The sequence below is a fragment of the Gorilla gorilla genome, chromosome 4 (genome assembly GCF_029281585.2).
Source record: "Gorilla gorilla gorilla isolate KB3781 chromosome 4, NHGRI_mGorGor1-v2.1_pri, whole genome shotgun sequence".
Lineage (NCBI taxonomy): Eukaryota > Metazoa > Chordata > Mammalia > Primates > Hominidae > Gorilla > Gorilla gorilla.
Genome location: NC_073228.2, coordinates 54,151,786 through 54,178,824, shown reverse-complemented (window position 1 = coordinate 54,178,824; position 27,039 = coordinate 54,151,786). Strand labels below are relative to the sequence as shown.

Genomic DNA, 27,039 nt, shown 5'->3' with positions numbered 1-27,039 from the left:
CTGCCTCCTGGGTTCAAGCGATTCTCCTGCCTCAGCCTTACAAGCAGCTGGGACTACAGGCGCGTGCCACCACGCCCGGCTAATTTTTGTATTTTTAGTAGAGACGGGGTTTTCGTCATTTTGGCCAGGCTGGTCTCGAACTCCTGACTTCAGGTGATCCACCGGTCTCGGCCTCCCAAAGTGCTGGGATTACAGGCGTGAGCCACCGCGCCCGGCCTCCTTTTCCTTTTTTAACTAATGGAATAAACGGCAATGTGCCAAGCATACAGCAATGCCCATTCCCCGGCCTTCAGAAAGCCTCGGGCGCAGGCGCAGCTCGGGTTCAAGCGCTCTCTCGCTGGCGGGTGACAACAGTTCGTTACACCCTACGCCCAACGTTGTCTCCCTGCGCACGCGCGGCCGTACTCCGCCCTCCTTACTCCACCCTCCCCCACTCCCGCGAGCACGTGCGCGTCCTCGCTGCTCACATTTCGGCGGAGGGCGCGCTCCCTGGAAAATTCCACTCCTGTGCTAGCTCCACCCTATGCGGCTTTTCTCCTACCCGACGCTCTTCACTCTCAGCTCCCTTCCCGGCGGCCTTTGCGGAAACAAGATGGCAGCCCCCATACCTCAAGGGTTCTCTTGTTTATCGAGGGTTTTGGGCTGGTGGTCTCGGCAGGTGGGTAGGGACGGGGCCGATAGGACCCTAGGGGCTACAGGAGGAGGACAGAGTCGAGGGAAATACTCTCTGTGCAATTGTCCTTGGTGAGCTGGGACAATACGAGTCATACCTAGGCCGGGGAAGAGGCTTAGGTGGACAGGACCTAGCTGCGGAGCTCAGTGGTCGAATGGGGATAGCCTAGACAGGGCCATGAGAGCGAGTGAATTAACGGGTATTAAGTTTTTCCGGATTGGTTTGGGTCTGTCTGGCGAGGAGATATTAAAGGAGAGACAAGTAATGGGTTGGAAGGTGGACTCCCTAATCTTCGATTCTTATAAGTGAACTACGTTGAAGAGTAGCCGAAAATGAGGGCGTCCCATATTGTCACTGCCCCGTCTGAGCAAACCTCATGATCAGAGAGAAAAGGTCTCCTGGTCTTTTGAGGGTTTATTGGTCAGTTGGGTGCTAAAACGACAGAATAAAGTTTACAGCGAGACTCCCGATAGGATGAGCAAAATATCACGAGTACATATGGAGCAGATGCCTACAAGAGGACTTTGCTTATGCTTTAAGAATAGCATTCAGGGCCAGGCGCGGTGGTTCACACTTGTAATCCCAGCACTTTGAAAGTCCGAGGCGGAAGGATGGCTTGAGCCCAGGAGTTCGAAATGAGCCTGGGCAACATATAAGACCTGGTCTTTACAAAAAAATTTTAAAATTAGCCGGATGTGATGGAGCACTCCTTAGTCCCAGCTACTTGGGAGGCTGCGGTGGGAGGATAGCTAGAGCCCAGGAGGTCAAGGCTGCAGTGAACCGTGATCGTGCCACTGCACTCCAGGCTAGCGATCTGCCTCAAAAAATAATAAAGAATAGTATTCTGCCCATTTCAGTATTGAGTTGGTGTTTCCCCATCACCGTCAGTTTTTGAAACTTGCTTTAATCAACTCAGTATGCGTAGGAGTTAGCATAGTCCTGTACTGTGGGAAGTTCTGAAGGAAGCCTTTAGTAAATGTGATGTTAATAAAGGTTGCTAACTGTCTTCTGTTTAGAGACACCCATAAGTATTAAGGTCCTAATGCATTTTTTCCCTGTGATATTGTTTTATAATTGTTCCTGAAGCATTCTTTGGATATTCCCTCTCTATAGTGCTTTGCTTAGAGTTTGTAAAAGATAGTAGATCTTTTTTCTAGGTTCCTAACCTTTCCTTTACCTTCCAGCCAGTTCTGGTGACTCAGTCCGCAGCTATAGTTCCAGTAAGAACTAAAAAACGTTTCACACCTCCTATTTATCAACCTAAATTTAAAACAGAAAAGGAGTTTATGCAACATGCCCGGAAAGCAGGATTGGTTATTCCTCCAGAAAAATCGGACCGTTCCATACATCTAGCCTGTACAGGTGAGGTATTTCTGGGACCCTGACCTGGGATCTTTCTGTCAGAGATCTTCTGGAACTTGGGATGACTTGGACTATGATTGATAATATTTAATTAAGCACGAAGTCAGTTCAACCTCAATAATGATTAACCTTATATACACTATATATCATGAAGTTGTTCTTTGAACTTACTTTCACACTGTCCCTAGAAGGCAAGAGTGAAATTTCTCCATTTTGTGGAAGTAGAAACTGAGGCTGTGAGAGAAGACTTAAATCTTTCTGGCTTTTTTTGTTTTGTTTTGTTTTGTTTTTTGAGAGAGTCTCGTTCTGTCGCCCAGTGGCACAATCTGGGCTCACTGCAACCTCTGCCCCCCTGGGTTCAAGTGATTCTCCTACCTCAGCCTTCCAAGTAGCTGGGATTACAGGCACCTGCCACCATGCCCGGCTAATTTTTGTATTTTCAGTAGAGATGGGGTTTCACCATCTTGGCCAGGCTGGTCTTGAATTCCTGACTTTGTGATCCGCCCACCTCGGCCTCCCAAAGTGCTGGGATTACAGGTGTGAGCCACTGTGCCTGGCCTTGTTTTGTTTTTTTCTAGTGTAACATAGTTCTCGCTACATGGAAGTCTGTTTCATTAGTCTACTTCATATCCACAATCCTTCTCAATTTTACATTACTTCAATTTTATGAGTTTTTCTCAATCTTTCAACACTTTCTTAATTTTTTTCTTCCCTTATTACAGCTGGTATATTTGATGCCTATGTTCCTCCTGAGGGTGATGCACGCATATCATCTCTTTCAAAGGAGGGACTGATAGAGAGAACTGAACGAATGAAGAAGACTATGGCATCACAAGTGTCGTAGGTGTCTGAGACAATTGGGTATTGGTATTAGAATAACAATTTTTTGTTGCTACTTTATCCCAAAGAGACCTTTTTGGGTTAATTGGGTTGGGTGTCATTCTCTTAATAACATGATGGTATTTTCTCCTTTGTACTAGAGTCTGTATTTAATGCAGAATAATGTGGGCTTCCTGATTCTCAGCATCCCTGCCTTTATTGGTAATTTTTGTCATATCAGTTAGGGAGTTGACTTTGGAGTGTATAGGATCCTTTTTTAATCATATATTTAATTTTTTTTTTTTTTTTTTTGAGATGGAGTTTCACTCTTGTTGCCCAGACTAGGGTGCAATGGCACGATCTTGGCTCACCGCAACCTCCGCCTCCCGGGTTCAAATGATGCTCCTGCCTCAGCCTCCTGAGTAGCTGGGATTACAGGCATGTGCCACCATGCCTGGCTAATTTTGTATTTTTAGTAGAGATGTGGTTTCTCCATGTTGGTCTGTTGGTCAGGCTGGTCTTGAACTCCTGACCTCAGGAGGCCCGCCTTGGCCTCCCAAAGTGCTGGGATTACAGGCGAGAGCCACCACGCCCAGCCCTTTCTTTCTTTCTTTCTTTCTTTCTTTCTTTATTTATTTATTTATTTATTTATTTTGAGACGGAGTTTCACTCTTAACTCACCGCAACCTCTGCCTCCCAGGTTCAAGAGATTCTCCTGCCTCAGCCTCCCGAGTAGCTGGACTACAGACGCATGCCACCACGCCCAGCTAATTTTTGTATTTTTAGTAAAGACGGGGTTTCACCATGTTGGCCAAGATGGTCTCGATCTCTTGACCTCGTGATCCACCCACCTCGGCCTCCTGAAATGCTGGGATTACAGGTGTGAGCCACTGCACCCAGCCGACCTGGCTAATTTTTAAAAGAAATTTTTGTAGAGACGGGGTATCACTATGTTGCCCAGGCTGGTCTCGAACTCCTGGGCTCAAGCAGTCCTCCCACCTCAGCCTCCCAAAATTCTGGGATTACAGGTGTGACCTGTCACACCCAGCCAGTCTAGCTCTGACTGTATCTATCTTTTTTTTTAAATTTGTACTGTTCATTGCAGAGCAGGGCTACCCCATAGGCCAGTGTGCCCAGAGTAGCCGCTGTCACTATATGTAAATCATGTATAGGTTTATGTGCATAAGTATATTGAGTCAGTATTAATTCTTCACATGGCCATGACTTATTTCTCTACATATAGATTTTATTGGCTGGGTGCAGTGGCTCACGTCTGTAATCCCAGCACTTTGGGAGGCTGAGGTGGGCGGATCACCTGAGGTCAGGAATTGAAAACCAGCCTGACCAACATGGAGAAACCTCGTCTCTACTAAAAATGCAAAATTAGCCGAGCGTGGTGGCACATGCCTGTAATCCCAGCTACTCAGGAGGCTGAGGCAGGAGAATTGCTTGAACCCGGGAGGCGGAGGTTGCGGTGAGCCGAGATCGTGCCATTGCACTCCAGCCTGGGCAACAAGGGTGAAACTCTGTCTCAAAAAATAATAATAAAGATTTTATCATATCACCTCCCTGCTTAGAACTCTTTTATGGCTTCCTGTTAACCAAAGAATAAAATCCAGATATCTTCAGTGGTATACAAAGCTTTTATAATCTGGTCCTTGCCTTTTTCTCCACCATCATTCTTTGTCCTTATTCCATTTTTCTCATCCTAAATTTTAGCATTTCCAAACTAATTGCCAATTCCTTGCCAGTACTGTACCATTCCTCTTTGTCTTTGCACATCCTTTCCTTTGCCTGAAATGTCTTTTTCCCCTCCTTTTTTTTTCTTCTTTTTTTGAGATGGAGTTTTACTCTTGTTGCTCAGGCTGGAGTGCAATGGTGCAATCTCGGCTCACCACAACCTCTGCCTTCTGGGTTCAAGCGATTCTCCTGCCTCAGCTCCCGAGTAGCTGGGATTACAGGCATGTGCCACCACGTCCGGCTAATTTTGTATTTTTAATAGAGATGGGGTTTCTCCATGTTGGTCAGGCTGGTCTTGAACTCCCGACCTCAGGTGATCCGCCAGCCTCAGGCCTCCCAAAGTGCTGGGATTACAGGCATGAACCACCACGCCGGGCTATCATGTTTGTTTCTAAGGCCTCCATGACTATTTTTGGTGCTGCCTTTGCTGTGATTGTAATTGCACACTTGTATTTATTTCTCCTAATACTCTGTACTGCAATGTTTCCTCTCATGTATTTCTCTCCTGGACTGTGAGCAGGGTCCATGGTGATGATGAACAAAGCACATACGGTTTTACCATGCAGTTCTCTTCTAGGGGAGGAAAACAGTCATTAAATACTGATCGCACACAAATAATTATAGGTGTAGTGAAGTAGGAGTGCCGTGGGAGCATATGACAGGGAAAGATAATGGCCGGGCGCGGTGGCTCACGCCTGTAATCCCAGCGCTTTGGGATGACGAGGCGGGTGGATCACGAGGTCAGGAGATCGAGACCATCCTGGCTAACACAGGGAAACCCCGTCTCTACTAAAAATACAAAAAATTAGCCAGGCGCGGTGGCGGGCACCTGTAGTCCCAGCTACTCAGGAGGCTGAGGCCGGAGAATGGTGTGAACTCAGGAGGCAGAGCTTGCAGTGAGCCGAGATTGCACCACTGCACTCCAGCCTGGGCGACAGAGCAAGACTCCGTCTCAAAAAAAAAAAAAAGATAACTTGGTCTGGGAGATCAGAGAAGACTTGCCTGAGGAAATGATATTTTAAGTTGGGATTGTGGCTGGATGAGGTGGCTCACAACTGTAATCCCAGCACTTTGGGAAGCCAAGGCTGGCGGATCACCTGAGGTCGGGAGTTCGAGACCAGCCTGGCCAACATGGTGAGATCCCATCTCTACTAAAGATACAAAATTTAGCCAAGCATGCTGGCACATACCTGTAATCTCAGCTACTCGGAAGGCTGAGGCAGGAGAATCGCTTGAACCCAGGAGGTGGAGGTTGCAGTGAGCCCAGGTTGCACCACTGCATTCCAGCCTGGGCAACAGAGTGAGACTCCATCTCAAAAAAAAAAAAAAAAAAAAGTTTTTTTTTTTTTTTTTTTGAGTTAGCCAGGTGGAGAAGTGTGATGAGGAATAGCATTCTAGGGAAACAGAACAGTACAAGCAAGGCTTTGAGGTTAAAAGAGTATAAAGGGGTGTCAGATTTTGTCAAATGCTTTTTTGTGTCTATTGAGATGATCATGTGATATTTGTTCTTTATTCTGTTGATATGATGACATATTAATTGATTTTCTTTTCTTTTCTTCTTTTTTTTTGAGATGGAGTCTTGCTCTGTTACCCAGGCTGGAGTGCAGTGGCTCCATCTCGGCCCACTGCAGCCTCTGCCTCCCAGGTTCAAGTGATTCTCCTGCCTCAGCCTCCCAAGTAGCTGAGACTACAGGTGTGCGCCACCATGCCCCACTGATTTTTGTATTTTTAGTAGAGACAGGGTTTCACCATGTTAGCCAGCCTGGACTCCCGACCTCAGGTGATCCACCTTCCTGACCTCCCAAAGTGCTGGCATTACAGGCGTGAGGCACCGTGCCCAGCCTTATTAATTGATTTTCAAATATTAAACCAACCTCACATCCCTGGGATAAATTCCTTTAACACACTTAAATTAATACTTTGATTAAATCAAATTCTCTATATTGTTATAACTTGGAAAATGCTGTTGACAGCTGAGTTGTATAGTACATTATGAACACTTTTTCTTTCCTGCATAATATATTTTTTTTTTCTGAAGTGTAGTGTCTTAATTTGCTCATTTGCTTATGGAACTATGGGTTATGTAATTTCCTCTCTGTGCATTCAAAACATTAATTTTTTTTTTTGAGAGGGAGTCTCACTCTGTTGCCCAGGCTGGAGTGCAATGGTGTGATCTTGGCTCACTGCAACCTCTGCCTCCCGGGTTCAAGCAATTCTTCTGTGTTAGCCTCCCCAGTAGGTGGGACTACAGGTGTGTGCCACCACACCTGACTGTTTTGTATTTTTAGTACAGACGGGGTTTCACCATATTGGCCAGGCTGGTCTCGAACTCCTGACCTCATTATCTACCTGCCTCAGCCTCCCAAAGTGCTAGGATTACAGGTGTGAGCCACCACGCCCTGCAACATTAAATATTTTATTAATTTCATCTTTTTCAAGAAATCCCTCCTGGAGTCTTCTACCTGTTTTAATCTGGACTAGTTGCTCTTAAGGCCAACTGTACGTCTTAGGATCTAAGATTCCTCTTGCCTCCGTCTTCTTTTCTTTTTTTTTTTGAGACTGAGTCTTGCTCTGTTGCCCAGGCTGGAGTGCAGTGGCGCGATCTCAGCTCACTGCAACTTCCGCCTCCCGGGTTCAAGCGATTCTCCTGCCTCAGCCTCCTGAGTAGCTGGGATTACAGGCGTGCGCCACCATGCCCAGCTAATTTTTGTATTTTTAGTAGAAATGGGGTTTCACCATGTTGGTCAGGCTGATTGCCTCCCTCTTACATTGTATTCCCTGTTGCTTGGATCCTATGTCTTTATGTTTTCATAGTCTATTTCATTACTTTGGTGGAGCACATTTTCTAGCAGCTGCCTGAGAAGGGCTGCATGGTGGATAAATAAGATCTTGCAAGTCTAAAAAGAAATCTTTTATTCTCCCACTTCATTTATAATTTGCCCAGGTATTTAATTCTGTGATAGAAATAATTTTTTCCTCAATTAAAAGTACTGCTCAAAGTCTGGGCATGGTGGGTCATGCCTGTAATCTCAACACTTTGGGAGGCTGAGGCAGGAGGATCACTTGAGCAGGAGTTGAATACCAGCTGGGCAACACAGTGAGACCTTGTCTCTACAAAAACTAACAAAAAGTGAAAATTAGCCAAGCGTGGTAGTGCACACCTGCAGTTCCAGTTACTTAGGAGTCTGAAGTGGGAGGATTGCATGAGTCCCAGAGGTCAAGGCTGCAGTGAGCCCTGATGGCGTCACTGTACTCTAGCCTGGGTGACAGAGTGAGACCCTGTCTCAGTGAATGAATGAATGAATGAGTGAATGAATAATAAAAGCACTGCTCTGTTGTCTTTGTAATTACTTTTTATTTTATTTTTTTTTTTGAGACGGAGTCTCACTCTTTTGCCCAGGCTGGATTGCAGTGGCACAATCTTGACTTACTACAACCTCTGCCTCTTGGGTTCAAACAATTCTCCTGCCTCAGTCTCCTGAGTAGCTGGGACTACGGGCGCCCGCCACCATGCCCAGCTAATTTTTGTATTTTTAGTAAAGACAGGGTTTCACCATATTGGCCAGGCCGGTCTCGAACTCCTGACCTTGTGATCCGCCCACCTTGGCTTCCCAAAGTGCTGGGATTACAGACCTGAGTCACTGTGCCCGGCCGTAACTTCTTTTTTTTTTTTTGAGACGAAGTCTCGCTCTGTCACCCAGGCTGGAGTGCAGTGGCAGGATCTCAGCTCACTGCAACCTCTGCCTCCTGGGTTCAAGTGATTCTTCTGCCTCAGTCTCCCGAGTAGCTGGAACTACAGGCACGTGCCATCACGCTTGGCTAATTTTTTGTATTTTAGTGGAGACGGGGTTTCACCATGTTGGCGAGGATGGTCTTGATCTCCTGACCTCATGATCTGCCTGCTTCGGCCTCCCAAAGTGCTGGGATTACAGGCGTGAGCCACTGCACCCGGCCTGTCTTTGTAACTTCTAATGTTGCTGTTAGGAAGCCCAGTGTTGCCAGGTGCCATGGCTCAGGCCTGTAATCCCAGCACTTTGGGAGGCCGAGGCAGGCAGATCACAAGGTCAGGAGTTCGAGACCAGCCTGGTCAGCATGGTGAAACCCCATCTCTACTAAAAATACAAAAATTAGGCGGGTGGGGTGATGTGTGCCTATAGTTCCAGCTACTCGGGAGGCTGAGGCAGGAGAATTGCTTGAACCCAGGAGGCAGAGGTTGCAGTGAGCCGAGATTGCGCCACTGTACTCCAGCCTGTGCGACGGAGTGCGAGACTCTGTCTCAAAAAAAAAAAAGAAGCCCAGTGTTATTCTGACTCTTTTTTTTGAGATGGAGTCTCGCTCTGTTTCCCAGGCTGGAGTGCAGTGGCGCAATCACTACCTCTGCCTCCTAAGTTCAAGTATTCTCCTGCCTCAGCCTCCCAAGTAGCTGGGATTACAGACAGCACCACCATGCCCAGCTTTTTTTTTTTTTTTTTGAGATGGAGTCTCGCTCTGTGACCCAGGCTGGAATGCAGTGGTGCGATCTCTGCTCACTGCAACCTCCGCCTCCTGGGTTCAAGCGATTGTTGTGCCTCAGCCTCCAGAGTAGCTGGGATTACAGGTGCGCACCACCATGCCCAGCTTATTTTTGGATTTTTAGTATAGATGGGGTTTCACCCTGTTGGCTAGGCTGGTCTCAAACTCCTGACCTCAAGTGATCTACCTGCCTCGGCCTCCCAAAGTGCTGGGATTACAGACGTGAGCCACCGCGCCTGGCCTATTTTGACTCTTGAGCATTTGTAAGAAACCCGTTTTTTCTGTTTTTAGTGCATATAAGATGTTATCTTTGATTCTAGAATTCTGAAATTTCACTATGAGAAGTCTTAGTCTTTCTTTAGAGTGCTTAATTTAAGAGGGAGAAGGTTGAATTTCCAGGACTTGACACATTAAAAAATCAATTATTGGCTGGGCGTGGTAGCTCACACCTGTAATCCCAGGACTTTGGGAGGCCGAGGCGGGCGGATCCTGAGGTCAGGAGATCGAGACCATCCTGGCTAACACGGTGAAACCCCGTCTCTACTAAAAATACAAAAATTTAGCCGCGTGTGGTCGCGGGCGCCTGTAGTACCAGCTACTCAGAAGGCTGAGGCAGGAGAATGGCGTGAACCTGGGAGGCAGAGCTTGCAGTGAGCCGAGATCATGCCACTGCACTCCAGCCTGGGTGACAGAGCGAGACTCAAAAAAAGAAAAAAAAAAAAAAGCTAAACAATTATTGAGTAAGTGGATGGACATGAATGGAGGTCAGTGTAGGCTGTGAATTATGGAATTGTAAGACCTTTAGAAGTAATACTCAGGCTTAATTTTACAGAATCCGGAGGATAAAAGACTATGATGCCAACTTTAAAATAAAGGACTTCCCTGAAAAAGCTAAGGATATCTTTATTGAAGCTCACCTTTGTCTAAATAAGTAAGTGAACTCCCTATCTTTACCCATTCTGTTCTCAGCAGTTAGCTATTATTTTAGGCACAGTTTTTTTGTTTGTTTGTTTGTTTTTGTTTTGCACAAATTTGTTTTCTGCCTTCAGGTAAGAGATCTAGAGTGAGAGAACTTCCTATATTGGAAGTAATTAGTAACTGAAGCTGTCTTTCACTCCCCTCTCTGCTTCTGGGAATTTCTACCATTTGGTCTGTCTCAGTTCCACCTGCAAGTGTTGGGACCTTGTGCCAGAATAGCTGCCTTTTTCACCCCATCTGATCCCTGAATTCATCCTGATCTTTTTTGTGTGTTTGTCTTACGTATCTTCATTTCCCTTTCCTTGGTTATTTTGAATATATTTCTTGTGAAAATTTCCAGCTCTCCCTCCACTTTTATTTTATTTTTTTATTTTTTATTTTGAGATGGAGTCTCGCTCTGTCGCCCAGGCTGGAGTGCAATGGCGCAATCTTGGCTCTCTGCAACCTCCACCTCCCTGGTTCAAGCAATTCCCCTGCCTCAGCCTCCCAAGTAGCTGGGATTACAGGTGCATGCCACCACATCCAGCTAATTTTTTTGCATTTTTAGTAGAGATGGGGTTTCATCATGTTGGCCAGACTGGTCCCGAACTCCTGACCTCAGGCAATCTGCCCGCCTCGGCCTCCCAAAGTGCTAGGATTACAGGTGTGAGCCACCATGCCCGGCCCCCTTTTTTTTTTTGAGATGGAGTCTCACTGTTGCACAGTCTGGAATGCAGTGGCATGATCATGGCTCACTGCAGCCTTGACCTCCTGGACCCAAGTGGTTCTCTCAAGGAATCTACTTAGTCCGTCAAGTAGAGCTGGGACCACCAGCATCTGCCACCACACCCAGCTAATTAAAATAAACTTTTTTTTTTGTAGAGACAAGGTTTTGCTGTGTTGCCTAGACTGGTCTCAAATTCCTGGGCTCAAGCAATCCTCCTGCCTTGGCCTCCCAAAGTGAAGAAATTATAGGCATGAGCCACCATACCTGGCCACCCAGCTTTTTCTTGATTCATCCAAGTTAGGGCTGCTAGGAAGATGAAGAATCAACATTAGGAGGCTGGAATATCTTAAGTACTAGCCGTGGACTGTTGCTGGCATTCTTTGATCTGTGGCTGCTGTGGCTAGGCTTCAGGTGGGACCCAAAACCTGTAGGCTAAAATCCATTAATTATTTAATTTTACTTTTATTTCTTTAAAAAAAATTTATTTATTTTGAATAGAGATGGGATGTTGCGATGTTGCCCAGGCTGTTCTTGTTTTTGTTTTTTGTTTTGAGATGGTCTTGTTCTGTTGCCCAGGCTGGAGGGCAGTGGTGCAATCACAGCTCATTGCAGCCTCAGCTCCGGGGCTCAAGCGATCCTCCCATCTCAGCCCCCTGAGTAGCTGGAACCTCTAGGGGTATACCACCACACCCTGCTAGTTTTCATATTTTTTGTAGGGATGGGATTTCACCATGTTGCCCAGGCTATGCAAGCCAGTCATTTTTTTTTTTCCCCCTTTTTGAGACGGAGTCTAGCTCTGTCGTCCAGGCTGGAGTGCAGTGGTGCAGCCTGTGCCTCCTGGGTTCAAGCAATTCTCCTGCCTTAGCCTCCCAAGTAACTGCATGCCACCACACCCAGCTAATTTTTGTATGTTTAGTACAGATGGGTTTTTACCATGTTGGCCAGGTGGTCTAAAACTCCTGACCTCAGGTGATCTGCCTACCTCAGCCTCCCAAAGTGCTGGGATTACAGATGTGAGCCACTATGCTCAGCCTTGTTTTATTTCTCAAAACATTGTTTTTTGTTTGTTTGTTTGTTTGTTTTGAGATAGACTCTTGCTCTGTTGCCCAGGCTGGAGTGCAGTGATGTGATCTTGGCTCACTGCAACCTCTGCCTCCCAGATTCAAGCAATTCTCCTGCCTTAACCTCCCAAGTAACTGGGATTACAGGCACGCACCACCACACCTGACTATTTTCTGTATTTTTAATAGAGACGCATTTCACTATGTTGGCCAGGCTGGTCTTGAACTCCTGACCTCAAGTGATCTGCCCACCTCGGCCTCCCAAAGTGCTGGGATTACAGGCGTGAGCCAACGCGCCCGGCCTAATTTTTGTATTTTTAGTAGAGATGGGGTTTTGCCATGTTGGCTAGGCTGGTCTCAAACTCCTGACCTCAGGTGATCCGCCCTCCTCAGCGTTACTGTTGTTTCTGTTGAGAAATTAACTTTTTTTTTTCATTTTGTTAAAGTTTATTTTTACTTTGTGTGCTTTTATTTATCTTTTTTTTTTGAGACAGAGTCTCGCTCTGTCGCCAGGCTGGAGTGCAGTAGCGCAATCTCGACTTACTGCAACTTCCGCCTCCCAGTTTGAAACGATTCTGCTGCCTCAGCCTCTTGAGTAGCTGGAACTACAGGTGCCTGCCACCACGCCCAGCTAATTTTTGTATTTTTAGTAGAGACAGGGTTTCACCATATTGGCCAGGCTGGTCTCGAACTCCTGACCTTGTGATCTGCCCACCTTGGCCTCCCAAAGTGCTGGGATTACAGGTGTGAGCCACTGTGCCCAGCTGACTTTGTGTGCTTTGAAGATTTTCTCTCAGGCTGGGTGTGGTGGCTCTCGCTTGTAATCCCAGCGCTTTGGGAGGCCAAGACTGGTGGATCACAAGGTCAGGAGTTCGAAACCAGCCTGGCCAATGTGGTGAAACCCTGTCTCTACTAAAAATACAAAAAAAAATTAGCCAGGTGTGGTGGTGCATGCGTGTAATCTCTGCTACTCGGGAGAGGCTGAAGCAGGAGAATCGCTTGAACCCAGGGGTCAGAGGTTGCTTTGAGCCGAGATCGTGCAGCTGCACTCAAGCCACGACAACAGAGCAAAACTCCGTCTCAGAAAAAAAAAAAAAAAGATTTTTTTTCTTTCTTTTTAGTATTCAGCAATTTACTATGATTTATCTATGGGTATCTGTCTTCTTAAATTTTTATTTTTTTTTTAGTTTTTTTTGTAGAGACAGGGTCTGGCCTTGTTGCCCAGGCTGGTCTTGAATCCCTGGCTTCAAGCAATCCTTCCACCTCAGACTCCCAAAATGCTGGGATTATAGGCATGTGCCACCACACTGGGCCATGTGTGTGTCTTTTATCCTGCTCTGGGTTCATATTGCTTCTTAAATCTTTAGGTGCTTTTTTTGTCAGTGTTGGAAAATTCTCAGTCAGAACTCATCTCTTCAGATGTTGCTTCTGCTCCACTTTCTCGTCTCCTTGTGTAGTTCTGAATACACATATGTTAGATCTTTCACTGTGTGCCAAATGTGTCTTCAGCTCTTTTCTATATTTTTCCAACCTTTTTTTTCCCCCTCCAGCTTTAGTCTGGATATTCTCTGATCTATCTTCCTGTCCTCTTTTCAGTTGTAGCTAATCTGCTGTTAACCTACCTATCGAGTTCTTAATTTTATATTTATTTTATTTATTTTCTGTTTTTCGCTTTTAGAATTTTCTTTTTTTTTTTTTTTTTTTTTTAGTGTGTCCAGATCTCTGGTAAAATTCTCCATTCTGTCATCTAATTTCTTGAACATGCTAATCACAGTTATTTTAAAACCTGTGTCTGATAACTTCAAAATCTATGTCTTCAATAGGTCCATTTTCTCTTGTCTTATTTGTTTCTTTTGGGTTTTGGTTAGTTCTTGTCATTTTTGTTTTTGTTTTTTTTTTTTTTGAGATGGAGTCTTGCTCTGTCACCCTGGCTGGAGTGCAGTGGTGTGATCTCCGCTCACTGCATCCTCTGCCTCCCGGATTCAAGGAATTCTCCCTTCTCAGTCCCTGGAGTAGCTGAGACTACAGGTGCACACCATGATGCCCAGCTAATTTTTGTATTTTTAGTAGAAATGGCATTTCACCATATTGATCAGGCTGGTCTCGAACTCCTGACTTCAGGTGATTCACCTGCCTCAGCCTCCCAAAGTGCTGGGATTACAGGCATGAGCCACTGCACCTGGCCTTCTTTTTGGTTTTTGAGACAGGCTCTTGCGCTGTCACTCAGGCTAGAGTACAGTGGCTCGATCACGGCTCACTGCTGCCTTGACCTCCCAAGCTCAAGTGATCCTCCCACTTCAGCCTCCAAAGTAGCTGGGACTTAGTACATGCCACCATACCTGGCTAATTTTTAAATTTTTTGTAGAGACAGGGTCTTGCTATGTTGCCCAGGCTGGTCTCGAACTCTGGCCTCAAGCAGTCCTCTCACCTCAGCCTCCCAAAGTGTTGGTACAGTTTTCTTGCCATTTTGTATTCCTGCATTTTTTTTTAAACAAATAGATATTTTAGAAAAATCTAAGACAATCATTTATTTTAAAAATTATAAGATTAATAATAGCTTTTATATATTTATGGTAAAATACACATAATATACAATTTACCATTTTAATCATTTTGCAGTATATAATTCAGTGGCATTAAGTACATTCACAATGTTGTACAATTCTTAACACTATCCATTTCCAGATTTTGTTCATCTCAGACAGGAATTTTATACCCATTAAGCAGTAATTCCCCATTGCCCTCTTCCCTTATCACCTGGTAACCTCCGTTCTACTTTATTTGTCTATGAATTTACCCATCCTGATGCTATGGTCTGAATGTTAGTGTCTCCTGAAAATTCATTTGTCAAAATCCTAACCCCCAAGGTGATGGTATAGGCTGTGGGGGGCCCTCTGGGAGGTGATGAGGTCCTGAGAGTAGAGCCCTCATGAATGGGAATAGTGCCCTTATAAAAGAGACCCGGGGATCCAGGTGTGGTGGTTCACGCCTATAATCCCAGCACTTTGGGAGGCTGAGGCAGGCAGATCACGAGGTCAAGAGATCGAGACCATCCTGGCCAACATGGTGAAACCCCATCTCTACTAAAAATACAAAAATTAGCTGGGCGTGGTGGCGTGTACCTGTAGTCCCGGTTACTTGGGAGGCTGAGGCAAGAGAATTGCTTGAACCCAGGAGGTGGAGGTTGCAGTGAGCCGAGATCGCGCCACTGCACTCCAGCCTGGCGACAGAGCGAGACTCCATCTCAAAAAAAAAAAAAAGAGACCTGAGGGAGCTTGTGCACCCCTTCCACCCACTGACGACACAGCAAGAAGTCAACATCTATGAGGAACAGGCTCTCACCAGACACCAAATTTGCCAGTGTCTTGATCTTGGACTTCCCAGCCTCTAGAACTGTGAGAAATAAATGTTGTTTATAAGCCACCTGGTTTATGATATTTTTGTTATAGCATCCTGAACAGATGAAGGCATCTAGGTACCTCACATAAGTGGAATCTTACAGTTTTTGACCTTTTGTGATTGGCTTAGTTCACTTAGCATGATGTCTTCAATGTTCATATATATTGTAGCATGTGTCTCCTTAATTTTATTTTTATTTTTTTATCTTTTTTTTTTTTTGAGATGGAGTTTCGCTCTTGTCACCCAGGCTGGAGTGTAATGGCTTGATCTCCAGTCACTGCAACCTTTGCCTCCTGGGTTCAAGCGATTCTCCAGCCTCAGCCTCCCAAGTAGCTGGGATTACAGACGCCTGCCATCACACCTGGCTAATTTTTGTATTTTTAGTAGAGAGACAGGGTTCACCATGTTGGCCAGGCTGGTCTCGAACTCCTGACCTCAGGTGATCCGCCTGCCTCAGCCTCCGTAAGTGCGGGGATTACAGGTGTGAGCCACCGTGCCCAGCCACATATGTCTCCTTATTAAGGCTGAATAATATTTCATTGTATGTATATACACCACATTTTGTTTATCCATTCATCTAGTGATGAACATTCAGGTTGTTTCCACCTTTTATTGTGGCATAATGTTCCTGTGATTGTTGGTGTACAAGTATCTGTTTGAGCTCGTGCTTTCAATTCATTTGGGTATATACTCAGAACTGAAGTTGTTGGATCACGTGATAACTCTATGTTTAACTTTTTGAAGGTCTGGGTGGTGGCTCATACCCGTAATCCAGCACTTTTGGAGGCCGAAGTGGGAGGATTGTTTCTGGGCAGCAGAGTAAGACCCCATCTCTATAAAAAATTTAAAAAATCATCCGGGCATGGTGGTGCATGCCTGTAGTCCCAGCTATTTGAGGTGCTAAGGCAGAAGGATTGCTTGAGCTCAGGGATTTTTGAGGCTGTGGTGAGCTATGATTGTGTCACTACACTCCAGCCTCAATGACAGAGTGAGACTGTCTCAAAAAAAAAACCCTAACTTTTTGAGGAACCACCATATGGTTTTCCTTAGCAGCTACACTGTTTTACATTCCTATGACCAATGCACAAGGATTCCAGTTTCTCTACATCCTCACTGATACCTATTACTTTCCTTTTTATTGTTTTTTTTTTTTTTTTTTTTTGAGATGGAGTCTCGCTCTGTTGCCCAGGCTGGAGTGCAGTGGCACAATCTCGGCTCACTGCAAGCTCCGCCTGCCGGGTTCAAGCCATTCTCCTGCCTCAGCCTCCCGGGTAGCTGGAACTACAGGCGCCTGCCACCACGCCCGGCTAATTTTTTGTATTTTTAGTAGAGATGGGGTTTCATGTGTTAGCCAGGATGGTCTCGATCTCCTGACCTCGTGATCCACCCGCCTTGGCCTCCCAAAGTGCTGGGATTACAGGCGTGAGCTATCGCCCCCAGCCACTTTCCTTTCTATTTAAAAAAAAATATATATATATATATATGTATATATATGTATGTATACGTATATATGTGTATATATGTATATATATGTGTGTGTATATATATATATGTATATATATGTATATATATATATGAGAGATGGGGTCTCACTGTATTGCCCAAGCTGGTCTCAAACTCCTGGGCTTAAGCAATCCTCTTGCCTCGGCCTCCCAAAATGCTAGGACTACAGGTGTGAGCCACCATGCCCAGCCTTTTTCTTTTTATAATAGGCATCCTCATGGGTGTGAAGTGTAGTATCTCATTATGGTTTTGCTTTGTATTTCCCTAATAGCTAGTGACATTGAGCATCTTTTCATGTGCTGTTGGCCTTTTGTACGTCTTCTTTGAAGAAAGGTCTTTTTTTTTTTTTTTTGAGTTGAAGTCTTGCTCTGTTGCCCAGACAGGACTGCAGTGGCACGATCTCGGCTCATAGCAACCTCTGCCTCCTGGGTTCAAGCGATTCTCCTGCCTCAGCCTCCCGAGTAGCTGGGATTACAGGCATGCACCACCATGCCCAGCTAATTTTTGTAGTTTTAGTAGAGACGGGGTTTCACCATGTTGCCCAGGCTGGTCTCGAACTCCTGACCTCAGATGATCCACCCACCTCAGCCTTCCAAAGTGGTGGGATTACAGGCGTGAGCCACTGCACCCAGCCCAGAAAGGTCTATTTTTAAATTAGGCGGTTATTTTGTTGTTGAGTTGTAGGAGTTCTTTATATATTTTGGATATTAATCCTTTATCAGATATATGCTGTGCTAATATTTCCCCCCATTTTATGGTTTGTCTTTTCACTCTTTTATTATTATTATTTTTTGAGATGGAGTTTTGCTCTTGAAGCCCAGGCTGGAGTGCAATGGCGTGATCTCGGCTCACCGCAACCTCTGCCTCCTGGGTTCAAGCAATTCTCCTGCCTCAGCCTCCTGAGTAGCTCGGATTACAGGCATGTGCCACCATGCCTGGCTAATTTTGTATTTTTAGTAGAGACAGGGTTTCACCATGTTGGCCAGGCTGGTCTTGAATTCCCGACCTCGGGTGATTCACCTGCCTCGGCCTCCCAAAGTGCTGGGATTACAGGCGTGAGCCACTGCGCCTGCCGTCTTTTCACTCTTGATAGTATCCTTTGATGCAAAAAAGTTTTAAATTTTGATGAAATCCAGTTTTTCAAGTTTTTTTCTTTTGTTACCATATCGAGTTTTTTCTTTTGGTGTCATATTCAAGAAATCGTTGCCAAATCCAGTGTCATGAAGTATTTCCCCTTCCTTTTTCTCTAAGATTTTTATAGTTTTAGCTCTCACATTTAGGTCTTTGCTCCATTTTGAGTTAGTTTTTGTATATAGTGAAAACTATGTGATGTTTTTGCTTTTTTTTGCATGAGAATATTCATTTTTCTAGCACCATTTATTGAAGAGACTGTGCTTTCCCATTAAGTGGCCAGGCTGGTCTCAAACTCCTGACCTCAGATGATCCACCCTCCTCGACCTCCCAAAGCGTTGGGATTACAGGCATGAGCCACCACCTGTCCTCAACAGTGGTTTTTGCAGAAATAGAGAAACACAGCCAGGCGTGGTGGCTAGTTCAACCTAGTTTGAATAATATCAACTTAGTTTCAATAATATACAAACACTCTGCTCCTATATGTCTCTCCCTCCCTCTTCATTATGTCTCTCCTGCTTCATTATCACAGATTACAGTTTTATACCTTAGGTGCCCATTACATCAATTCATAATTATTGTTTTATGCATTTGCCTTTTAAATCATACAGGATAAAAAATGAGGAATTATAAACCAAAAGTACAGTAATACAGGCTTTTATATTTATCTATGTAGTTACTTTTCCTACATAGTAGTAAAACATACATGTTTTTTGTTTTTTTCTTGTGGTTTTGAGTTACTTTCTGGTGTCCTTTCATTTTAGCCTGAAGGATCCCCTTTAGCCTTTGTTTGTTTCTTTTTTTTTTGTAAAGTCAGGGTCTCACTTTTTCAGCCAGGCTGGAGTGAGCACAGTGGTGCAATGATAGCTGCACTGCAGCCTCAACCTGCTGGGCTCAAGCGATCTTCCCACCTCAGCCCCTGAGTAGCTGGGACTACAGGTGTGTGCCACAGCACCTGGCTAATTTTTTTTTTTTTTCTAATTTTTTTGTAGAGACAGGGGTCTCGCTTTGTTGCCCAGGCTGGTCTCGAACTCCTGGCCTCAAGTGATCCTCTTGGCCTCTGCCTCCCAATGTGTTGGGATTATAGGCATGAGCTGCTGTGCCCAGCCTGTTGCCACTTTCAAGATTCATTCTTTGTGTTTGGGTTTTGACACTTTGGTTTTAATGTTTCTTGGTATGAATTTCTTTCAGTTTATCTTGCTAGGAGGTTTTTGAGCTTCCTGGATGTACATATGAATGTCTTTCATCAGATTTGGGATGTCTGCAGCCATTATTTCTTTTTCTTTCTTTTTTTTTTTGCATGTTATTTTTATTTTATTTTGTTTTTTGAGATGGAGCTTTACTCTTGTTGCCCAGGCTGGAGTGCAGTGGCCCGATCTCGGCTCATTGCAGCCTCCGCCTCCCAGGTTCAAGTGATTCTCCTGCCTCAGTCTCCCAAGTAGCTGGGATTACAGGTGCTTGCCACCCACACCTGGCTAATTTTTGTATTTTTTAGTAAAGATAGGGTTTCACCCTGTTGACCAGGCTGGTCTCGAACTCCTGACCTTAGGTGATCCACCCACCTTGGCCTCCCAAAGTGCTGGGATTACAGGTATGAGCCACTGTGCCTGGCCGCATTATTTCTTCAAATTTTTTTTCTATCCATTTCTTTCTTCTTTTTCTGGGACTCCTATGATGTGTATTTGGTATACTTGATGATGTCCCACAGCTCCCTCAAGGTTTTGTTCATTTTTTTCATTATTTTTTCTCTTTGCATTTTAGACTATGTAATTTTAATTACCTTATCCTCAAGTTCACTGATCCTTTGCCTGCTCAAACCTGCTGTTGAACCCCTCTAGTGAATTTTAAAATTTATTGTACTTCTTAGCTCCAGAATTTCTGTTTGGTTCCCTTGTATAATTTCTGTCTCCAATGCGTTCACACATTGTTTTTCTGATTTCATTACTTCTTTGTCCATGGTTTCCTTTAGCTCATTGGACATATTTAGGACAATTGATTTGTGTCTTTACTAATAATTACAATGTCTGGGTTTCCTTAGGGGTGGTTTCTGTCAAATTATTTTTTGGTCAGGTGTGGTGGCTCATGCCTATAATCCAGTACTTTGGGAGGCCGAGGCGGGCAGATCACTTGAGTCCAGGAGTTCGACACCAGCCTGGCCAACATGGTGAAACCCCAACTCTACTAAAAGTACAAAAAAAGCTGGGTGTGGTGGCGTGCACCTGTAGTCCCAGAGTCTCACTCTGTAGCCCAGGCTGGAGGGCAGTGGTGCAATCCAAAAAAAAAAAAAGCAAAAGTATATTTGTCTGTTTTACATTTTATCCAACATTTCCTTTTTTTTTGAGACGGAGTCTCGCTCTGTTGCCAGGCTGGAGTGCAGTGGCGCGATCTTGGCCCACTGCAACCTCCACCTCCCAGGTTCAAGCGATTCTCCTGCCTCAGCCTCCTGAATAGCTGAGACTCCAGGTGTGTGCCACTGTACCTGGCTAATTTTTGTATTTTTAGTAGGGACAGGGTTTCACCATGTTGGCCAGGATGGTCTTGATCTCCTGACCTCGTGATCTGCCCGCCTTGGCCTCCCAAAGTGCTGGGATTACAGGCATGAGCCACCGCACCCGGCCCATTTTATCCACCATTTCTAAATGTTTATAGTAGAAGTAGTATTACATTATTGCAAAATAGTAAGTGAACTCATGGAAAATGGAGTTTATTTCCACTGAAGACTTCTATGCCAGGATAGTGGGGAGGAAGAGTTCACTCAGAGGTGCCAGTGATGGTCATCATGGTAGTTGTCACCACAGCTCAGTCTAGTCTGGTCTGTTCCTACAGTAGAGGAAATGACTTGGAATCTTTCCTATTAGGAATAGAGATGAAAGGGAAGCAGATAGACATGTTAGAACTAATCCCTTACCCATTCTGGGCTTAGAGAGCAAGATTTTTCAAAGGGGACAAAGAGTTAAACTGCTCATAGTAAACTGGGGAAAAGTCGTGTGTATCTGAAAGAAGCTAATCTATGGCCTTAGGTTTGAGACTCATCAGCTAGGAACCCTCCTAAAATCTTGTATCTATAGGAGCTAGGGTTTGTTGTCTGTTTTGTGTTTTTTTTGTTTTGTTTTGTTTTTTTTGAGACGGAATCTCGCTCTGTCACCCAGGCTAGAGTGCAGTGGCGTGATCTCAGCTCACCGCAACCTCTGCCTCCCGGGTTCATGCCATTCTCCTGCCTCAGCCTCCTGAGTAGCTGGGACTACAGGCGCCTGCTACTACTCTCGGCTAATTTTTTTTGTATTTTTAGTAGAGATGGGGTTTCACCTTGTTAGCCATGACGGTCTCGATCTCCTGACCTCATGATCCGCCCACGTCGGCCTCCCAAAATGCTGGGATTACAGGCATGAGCCACCATGCCCGGCTGTTTTGTGTTTTTTTAACCATTACTATATAGAGTCAGCATGACTCGGCCACTCTGGCAGCAACAAGATAAAGGAGAGAAAATAGACCAGGAAAGACATGATTATCTTTGACTAGGTTCAAAGATGAGCGTGTAAGATATAAGGCTAAAAACATGGTGAAACCCCATCTCTACTAAAAATACAAAAATTAGGTGGGCGTCATGACGTGCACTTGTAGTCCCAGCTACTCAGGAGGCTGAGGCAGGAGAACCGCTTGAACCTGGGAGGTGGAGGTTGCAGTGAGCCGAGATCGCGCCACTGCACTCCAGCCTGGCGACAGAGCGAGACTCTGTCTCAAAAAAAAAAAAAAAAAAAGATATAAGGCCAAGCCAGATGGTACTGATGCTGGCTCAGAGGCAAGAGGAGATAAAACAAGCTTTTGATTGTTACTTGTGTTGAACTTTGTTGCTCATACCAGCTTAGAGCAAAAATCAGGTCCTATGTCCCAGTGAGGGTACCCATCTTAAGGATATATGGTAATTTTAGAGAAATTGCCTCCTACTCGTTTGATTTAATTTTTTTAAAATTTATTTTTTATTTGTAATATAATTTTATTCTGCTACTAGATCTTAGGGTTTTCTGGTAAATCACATTGTTCGTCTTTGTGCCCCTAGAATTTAGCATATTTTATACCTGGCTTATACTAGATGTGCCGAAAACATTTGTAAAAATGAATTGTTTTCCATTTTCAGTCTTCATACGGGGTATTATAAGAGCAGTAGTCAATGATATTTATTTCTTTCTTTTCTAGCTCAGACCATGACCGACTTCATACCTTGGTAACTGAACACTGTTTTCCAGTAAGTTCTCATCCTCCTTAGAACTGTGGGGTGACTGAGTGGGCAGATTCTAGATGTCGTCTCTGGTTTTTCTTTTCTTTTTTTTTTTTTTTTTTTTTTGAGACACAGTTTCACTCTTGTTGCCCAGGCTGGAGTGCAATGGTGCGATCTTGGCTCACCGCAACCTCCACCTCCCAGGTTCAAGCGATTCTCCTGCCTCATCCTCCCAAGTAGCTGGGATTACAGGCATGCGCCACCATGCCCAGCTATTTATTTATTTATTTATTTATTTATTTATTTATTTAGAGATGGAGTCTCGCTCTGTCGCCCAGGATGGAGTGCAGTGGCGCTATCTCGGCTCACTGCAAGCTCCGCCTCCTGGGTTCACGCCATTCTCCTGCCTCAGCCTCTTGAGTAGCTGGGACTACAGGCACCCGCCAGCACACCCGGCTAATGTTTTGTATTTTTAGTAGAGACGGGGTTTCACCGTGTTAGCCAGGATGGTCTCGATCTTCTGACCTCGTGATCCGGCCACTTCTGCTTCCCAGAGTGCTGGGATTACAGGTGTGAGCTACCGCACCTGGCCTAATTTTGTATTTTTAGTAGAGACGGGGTTTCTCCCGTTGGTCAGGCTGGTCTCCAACTCCCGACCTCAGGTGATCCACCCACCTCGGCCTCCCAAAGTGCTGGGATTACAGGCATGAACCCCACTGTGCCCTGCCTGGTTTTTCTTAAGAAGGATCAGTTTTGAGAGTGTAGGAAGTTTAAGGCACAGGCTGAAGGTTCATTGCTTGTAGCTGAATGACAATGTCTTGACACAGACTCTGGTAAGGGCCCTGGCAAATGAAAGGAGTCCCTCAACAAGCAGTAATGACACTGCAGGAGCATAGGTCCTGAGGCTTGGATATGGGCCATACTAGGCCACATCTCCACACGCCTGCACTATCATGAGGGATTTAACAAGAGTTCATGAGGCTTATATTGAGTGGTAACAGGAGTGTGAGGCACTTGGAGGGATCCCCAAGGATAAGAACTCTGTGGTTCAGTTAGAGATCCAAGAATAAGAACTTGGGGCCGGGTGCGGTGGCTCACGCCTGTAACCCCAGCACTTTGGGAGGCCGAGGCGGGCGGATCACGAGGTCAGGAGATCAAGACCATCCTGGCTAACATGGTGAAACCCCGTCTCTACTGAAAATACAGAAAAATTAGCCGGGCGTGGTGGCGGGCGCCAGTAGTCCCAGCTACTCAGGAAGCTGAGGCAAGAGAATGGCGTGAACCTGGGAGGCGGAGCTTGCAGTGAGCCGAGACCGCGCCACTGTGCTCTAGCCTGGGCAACAGAGCAAGATTGCCGTCTCAAAAATAAAAATAAATAAAAAAAGAACTTGGGTTTCTATCAGTAGAACTTCAGTTTCTATCAGTCTTCCCCAGTCCTAGCAGTTTAGCCCTTATAGCCCTGTAAAATTCCCACTTTTCATTGTTAATATGTGAGTGGGAAAAAATATATATATGCAGTCAACACAAGTACATGCAATAATTGCCACATTATGAAAGTGTATGGGAGGGATGTTGGTGTATTGGGCATGCTGGCAGTTTGGAATGTGGTTTTTGTTGATTTAGAGAAGGGTCCTCAAAGAGGAAGGTGGGTCTGAAGTTGTGATACAGATGCAGAGAGAGTTGTCAGGTGAGCTTGGCCAATAGCTTAATCAAAACTTGGGAAGGTGCAAGAGAAAATAGACACAAGAGAGCATGTGGTGGGAAACGTGCTGCCTGTTGGCTGTAGTCTTGCAGGAAGTGAGAGCAGTGTGGCAGCACCAGCTTCCTTACAGGGAGGGAAAAATGCAGTTGAACTTGTTCTCCTTTGCCCTTAGGACATGACCTGGGACATCAAATATAAGACCGTCCGCTGGAGCTTTGTGGAATCTTTAGAGCCCTCCCATGTTGTTCAAGTTCGCTGTTCAAGTATGATGAACCAGGGCAACGTGTACGGCCAGATCACCGTACGCATGCACACCCGGCAGGTAGAGGCACTCGTCTGCCTTCCTCCCAGCTTTTTTTCACTCTGAGCTTGGGCACCTCCCTCTGGAGTGCTGGGTATGGTTGCCCAGGACTGTAGACAGTAATAAAAGGTACACTGTGATCTGTCTTCCTTGCTGTGCCGCTGTCCCCTTCCCACTGTTACATGTTGGCTCTACTAAGATGTGTGAGGATATTCTCTCCCACTCTTCCTGATTTTTTTTTCCCCCAAGACAGGGTCTCATTCTGTCACCCAGGCTGGAGTGCAGTGATGTGATTGTGGCTCACTGCAGCTTCAACCTCCTGGGCTCAAGCAATCCTCCCACCTCAGCCTCCAAGTAGCTGGGACTACAGGGGCACACAACCATGCCTGGCTAATTTTAGTATTTTTTGTAGAGACCAGTCTTGTCATTTTGCCCAAACTGGTCTCAGACTCCTGAGCTCAAGTGACCCACCCACCTCAGCCTCCCAAAGTGCTGGGACTATAGGCATGAGCCATTGTGCCCCACTCCTTCTTGGTCTTGACTTCCCCGTCTCTCTGCCCCCTGTCAAAGAACTTGTAAGAATAAAGTGTCAGTAGTTGATCAGATAGTCCTAGATTCAGAATTCCGAGATAACTTTTTTTCTACCCATTAAGATTTTTTCTGGCTGGGCACAGTAACTCATGCCTGTAATCCCAGCACTTTGGGAGGCCACGGCAGGCAGATCACAAGGTCAGGAGTTCAAGACCAGCCTGGCCAACATGGCAAAACACTGTGTACACTACAAATAGAAAAATTGGCCGGGCATGATGGTGTGTGCCTGTAGTCCCACCTACTCAGGAGGCTGAGGCAGGAGAATCGCTTGAACCTGGAAGGCGGAGGTTGCAGTGAGACGATACCGTACCACTGCACTCCAGCCTGGGCAACAGCAAGACTCCGTCTCCAAAAAAAAAATTCAAAAAGATTTTTCTTATGGTGGTTTCAAAAATGGTTGTGTGGCAGGCTGGGTGCAGTGGCTCACGCCTGTAATCCCAGCACTTTGAGAGGCCGAAGCGGGTGGATCACCTGAGGTCAGGAGTTGGACAGCTGGGTCAACATGGTGACACCCCATCTCTACTAAAAAAGACAAAAAAAATCATCCAGGAGTGGTGGCACGTGCCTGTAATCCCAGCTACTTGGGAGGCTGAGGCAGGAGAATTGCTTGAACCCAGGAGGTAGAGGTTGCAGTGAGCTGAGATCATGCCACTGCACTCCAGCCAGGGCAACAGAGTGAGACTCTGTCTCAAAAAAAAAAAAAAAGGTTGTATGGCAATAAAACAAACAACTCACACTCACACACCAAAAAAACTAAGAGGCCAGATTTGCTTTTATCCTTGCAGACTCTGGCCATCTATGACCGGTTTGGCCGGTTGATGTATGGACAGGAAGATGTACCCAAGGATGTCCTGGAGTATGTTGTATTCGAAAAGCAGTTGACAAACCCCTATGGAAGCTGGAGAATGCATACCAAGATCGTTCCCCCATGGGCACCCCCTAAGCAGCCCATCCTTAAGGTAAGGTGGCTTGCATGGTTTAAGAGAGCTGAGGCACTACTCGTGGTCTCCTAAGCCACTCTGTCGGGCTCCACCTAGTGGCGAGAGGGGGTGATGCACCACCCAGGAAGGGAAGGCTGGGTGGGTGGGTGGGTGGGAGCAAGGGATGAAGCTCTTCTGGGTTAGCCATGGGCTTGGTTGGTGGGTAACTTGGCGTCCTACTCTTTCAGACGGTGATGATCCCTGGCCCTCAGCTGAAACCAGAAGAAGAATATGAAGAGGCACAAGGAGAGGCCCAGAAGCCTCAGCTAGCCTGATGACAAAAATGACTTCTAGGGTGAAGCCTGGGTGATGAGGCTGCTGGAAGCTTTGAAGTCTCCCATTCCCCTCATGCTATAAAAAGAACTACCTTTGTTCTCTCCCATCCTGCTCAGGTCTTTTCAGCAGTCTCATCATCAGCAACCATGACTGATGACTGGGCCCTAGCAGGTGGCAGGTATAACATGGCCATGGACACTCTTCTTTTTTAAATTTTATGTCTAGCCTCTGAGTCTAGATGAAAGACAGTATGTTTCAGAGAACATTGGATATCAGTTTCTCCCACAGCAGGGACGGTGAGAGACAACCAGCAGCATCCTCTTTGTAATCACAGGGCAGGGATCAGAGTTTGAAATAAAATGCTGTCAGGGTGTTGGAAAAATTTTGGTGAGTTCTGCACATTTCCCCTGGTTCAGGCTGGGCATGGACCAGCCTTCAGATGGCAGAAGTGGAAGATGAGCCTACCTGTGAGCGATGTGACTTTAAGGAAATGAAGACTGGGGAAGAATAATTAGTGTTTATAAGACATTTAAGAGGCCCTTTTTCATATACTGACTCACTGATGAATCAGCATTTGCATTTTATGGAAAAATATAAATCCAAAGAAATAATTTATCCCTTAGCCTTTGATTGTGTTCTTAATTATTAGCTGTATCAGGAAGTGTTAGGGGAGGCAGGGGCCATGGAGAGGTTGTTACATTTGGAAAATTCATCTGCAGTACTTGGTTCCCTGATTTCTAGCACCATTTGGAGATGGGGACTGTTCTTTCCAGCCCAGTATTGAAGGTGAGTGTACAAAAGTATGAACCTGTGCAGAGGAAAATAGGCCAGCCCCTCCTTGTTCCTTAGCTCCAGATGGGCTGTTAAAAGGGTGTGGGACCTCACATGCCCATGTGTCCTAGGCCATCTGAGTGTGACAAATCACTTTGTTTTTGTTTTATTTTGTTTTTTAGAGATGGAGTCTTGCTCTGTCAGGCCCAGGCTGGAGTGCAGTGGCACGATCTCGGCTCACTGCAAGCTCCACCTCCTGGATTCAAGCTATTCTCCTGCCTCAGCTTCCCATGTAGCTGGGACTACAGGCATGCGCCA

At 45.6% G+C, this 27,039-nt stretch overlaps 1 protein-coding gene across 1 annotated transcript; it reads left to right on the top strand.

Annotated features, from left to right (window-relative positions):
* The first annotated feature begins 316 nt into the window (after nt 1-316).
* Nucleotides 317-26,565, top strand: MRPL45 (mitochondrial ribosomal protein L45). The gene is made up of 8 exons (XM_055388318.2): nt 317-658; nt 1,858-2,035; nt 2,758-2,875; nt 9,939-10,037; nt 22,079-22,127; nt 23,975-24,124; nt 25,480-25,653; nt 25,863-26,565. The coding sequence occupies exons 1-8, from the start codon at nt 524-526 to the stop codon at nt 25,947-25,949; spliced, it is 990 nt and encodes a 329-aa protein (XP_055244293.1). The 5' UTR covers nt 317-523; the 3' UTR covers nt 25,950-26,565.
* The last annotated feature ends 474 nt before the right edge of the window (nt 26,566-27,039 follow it).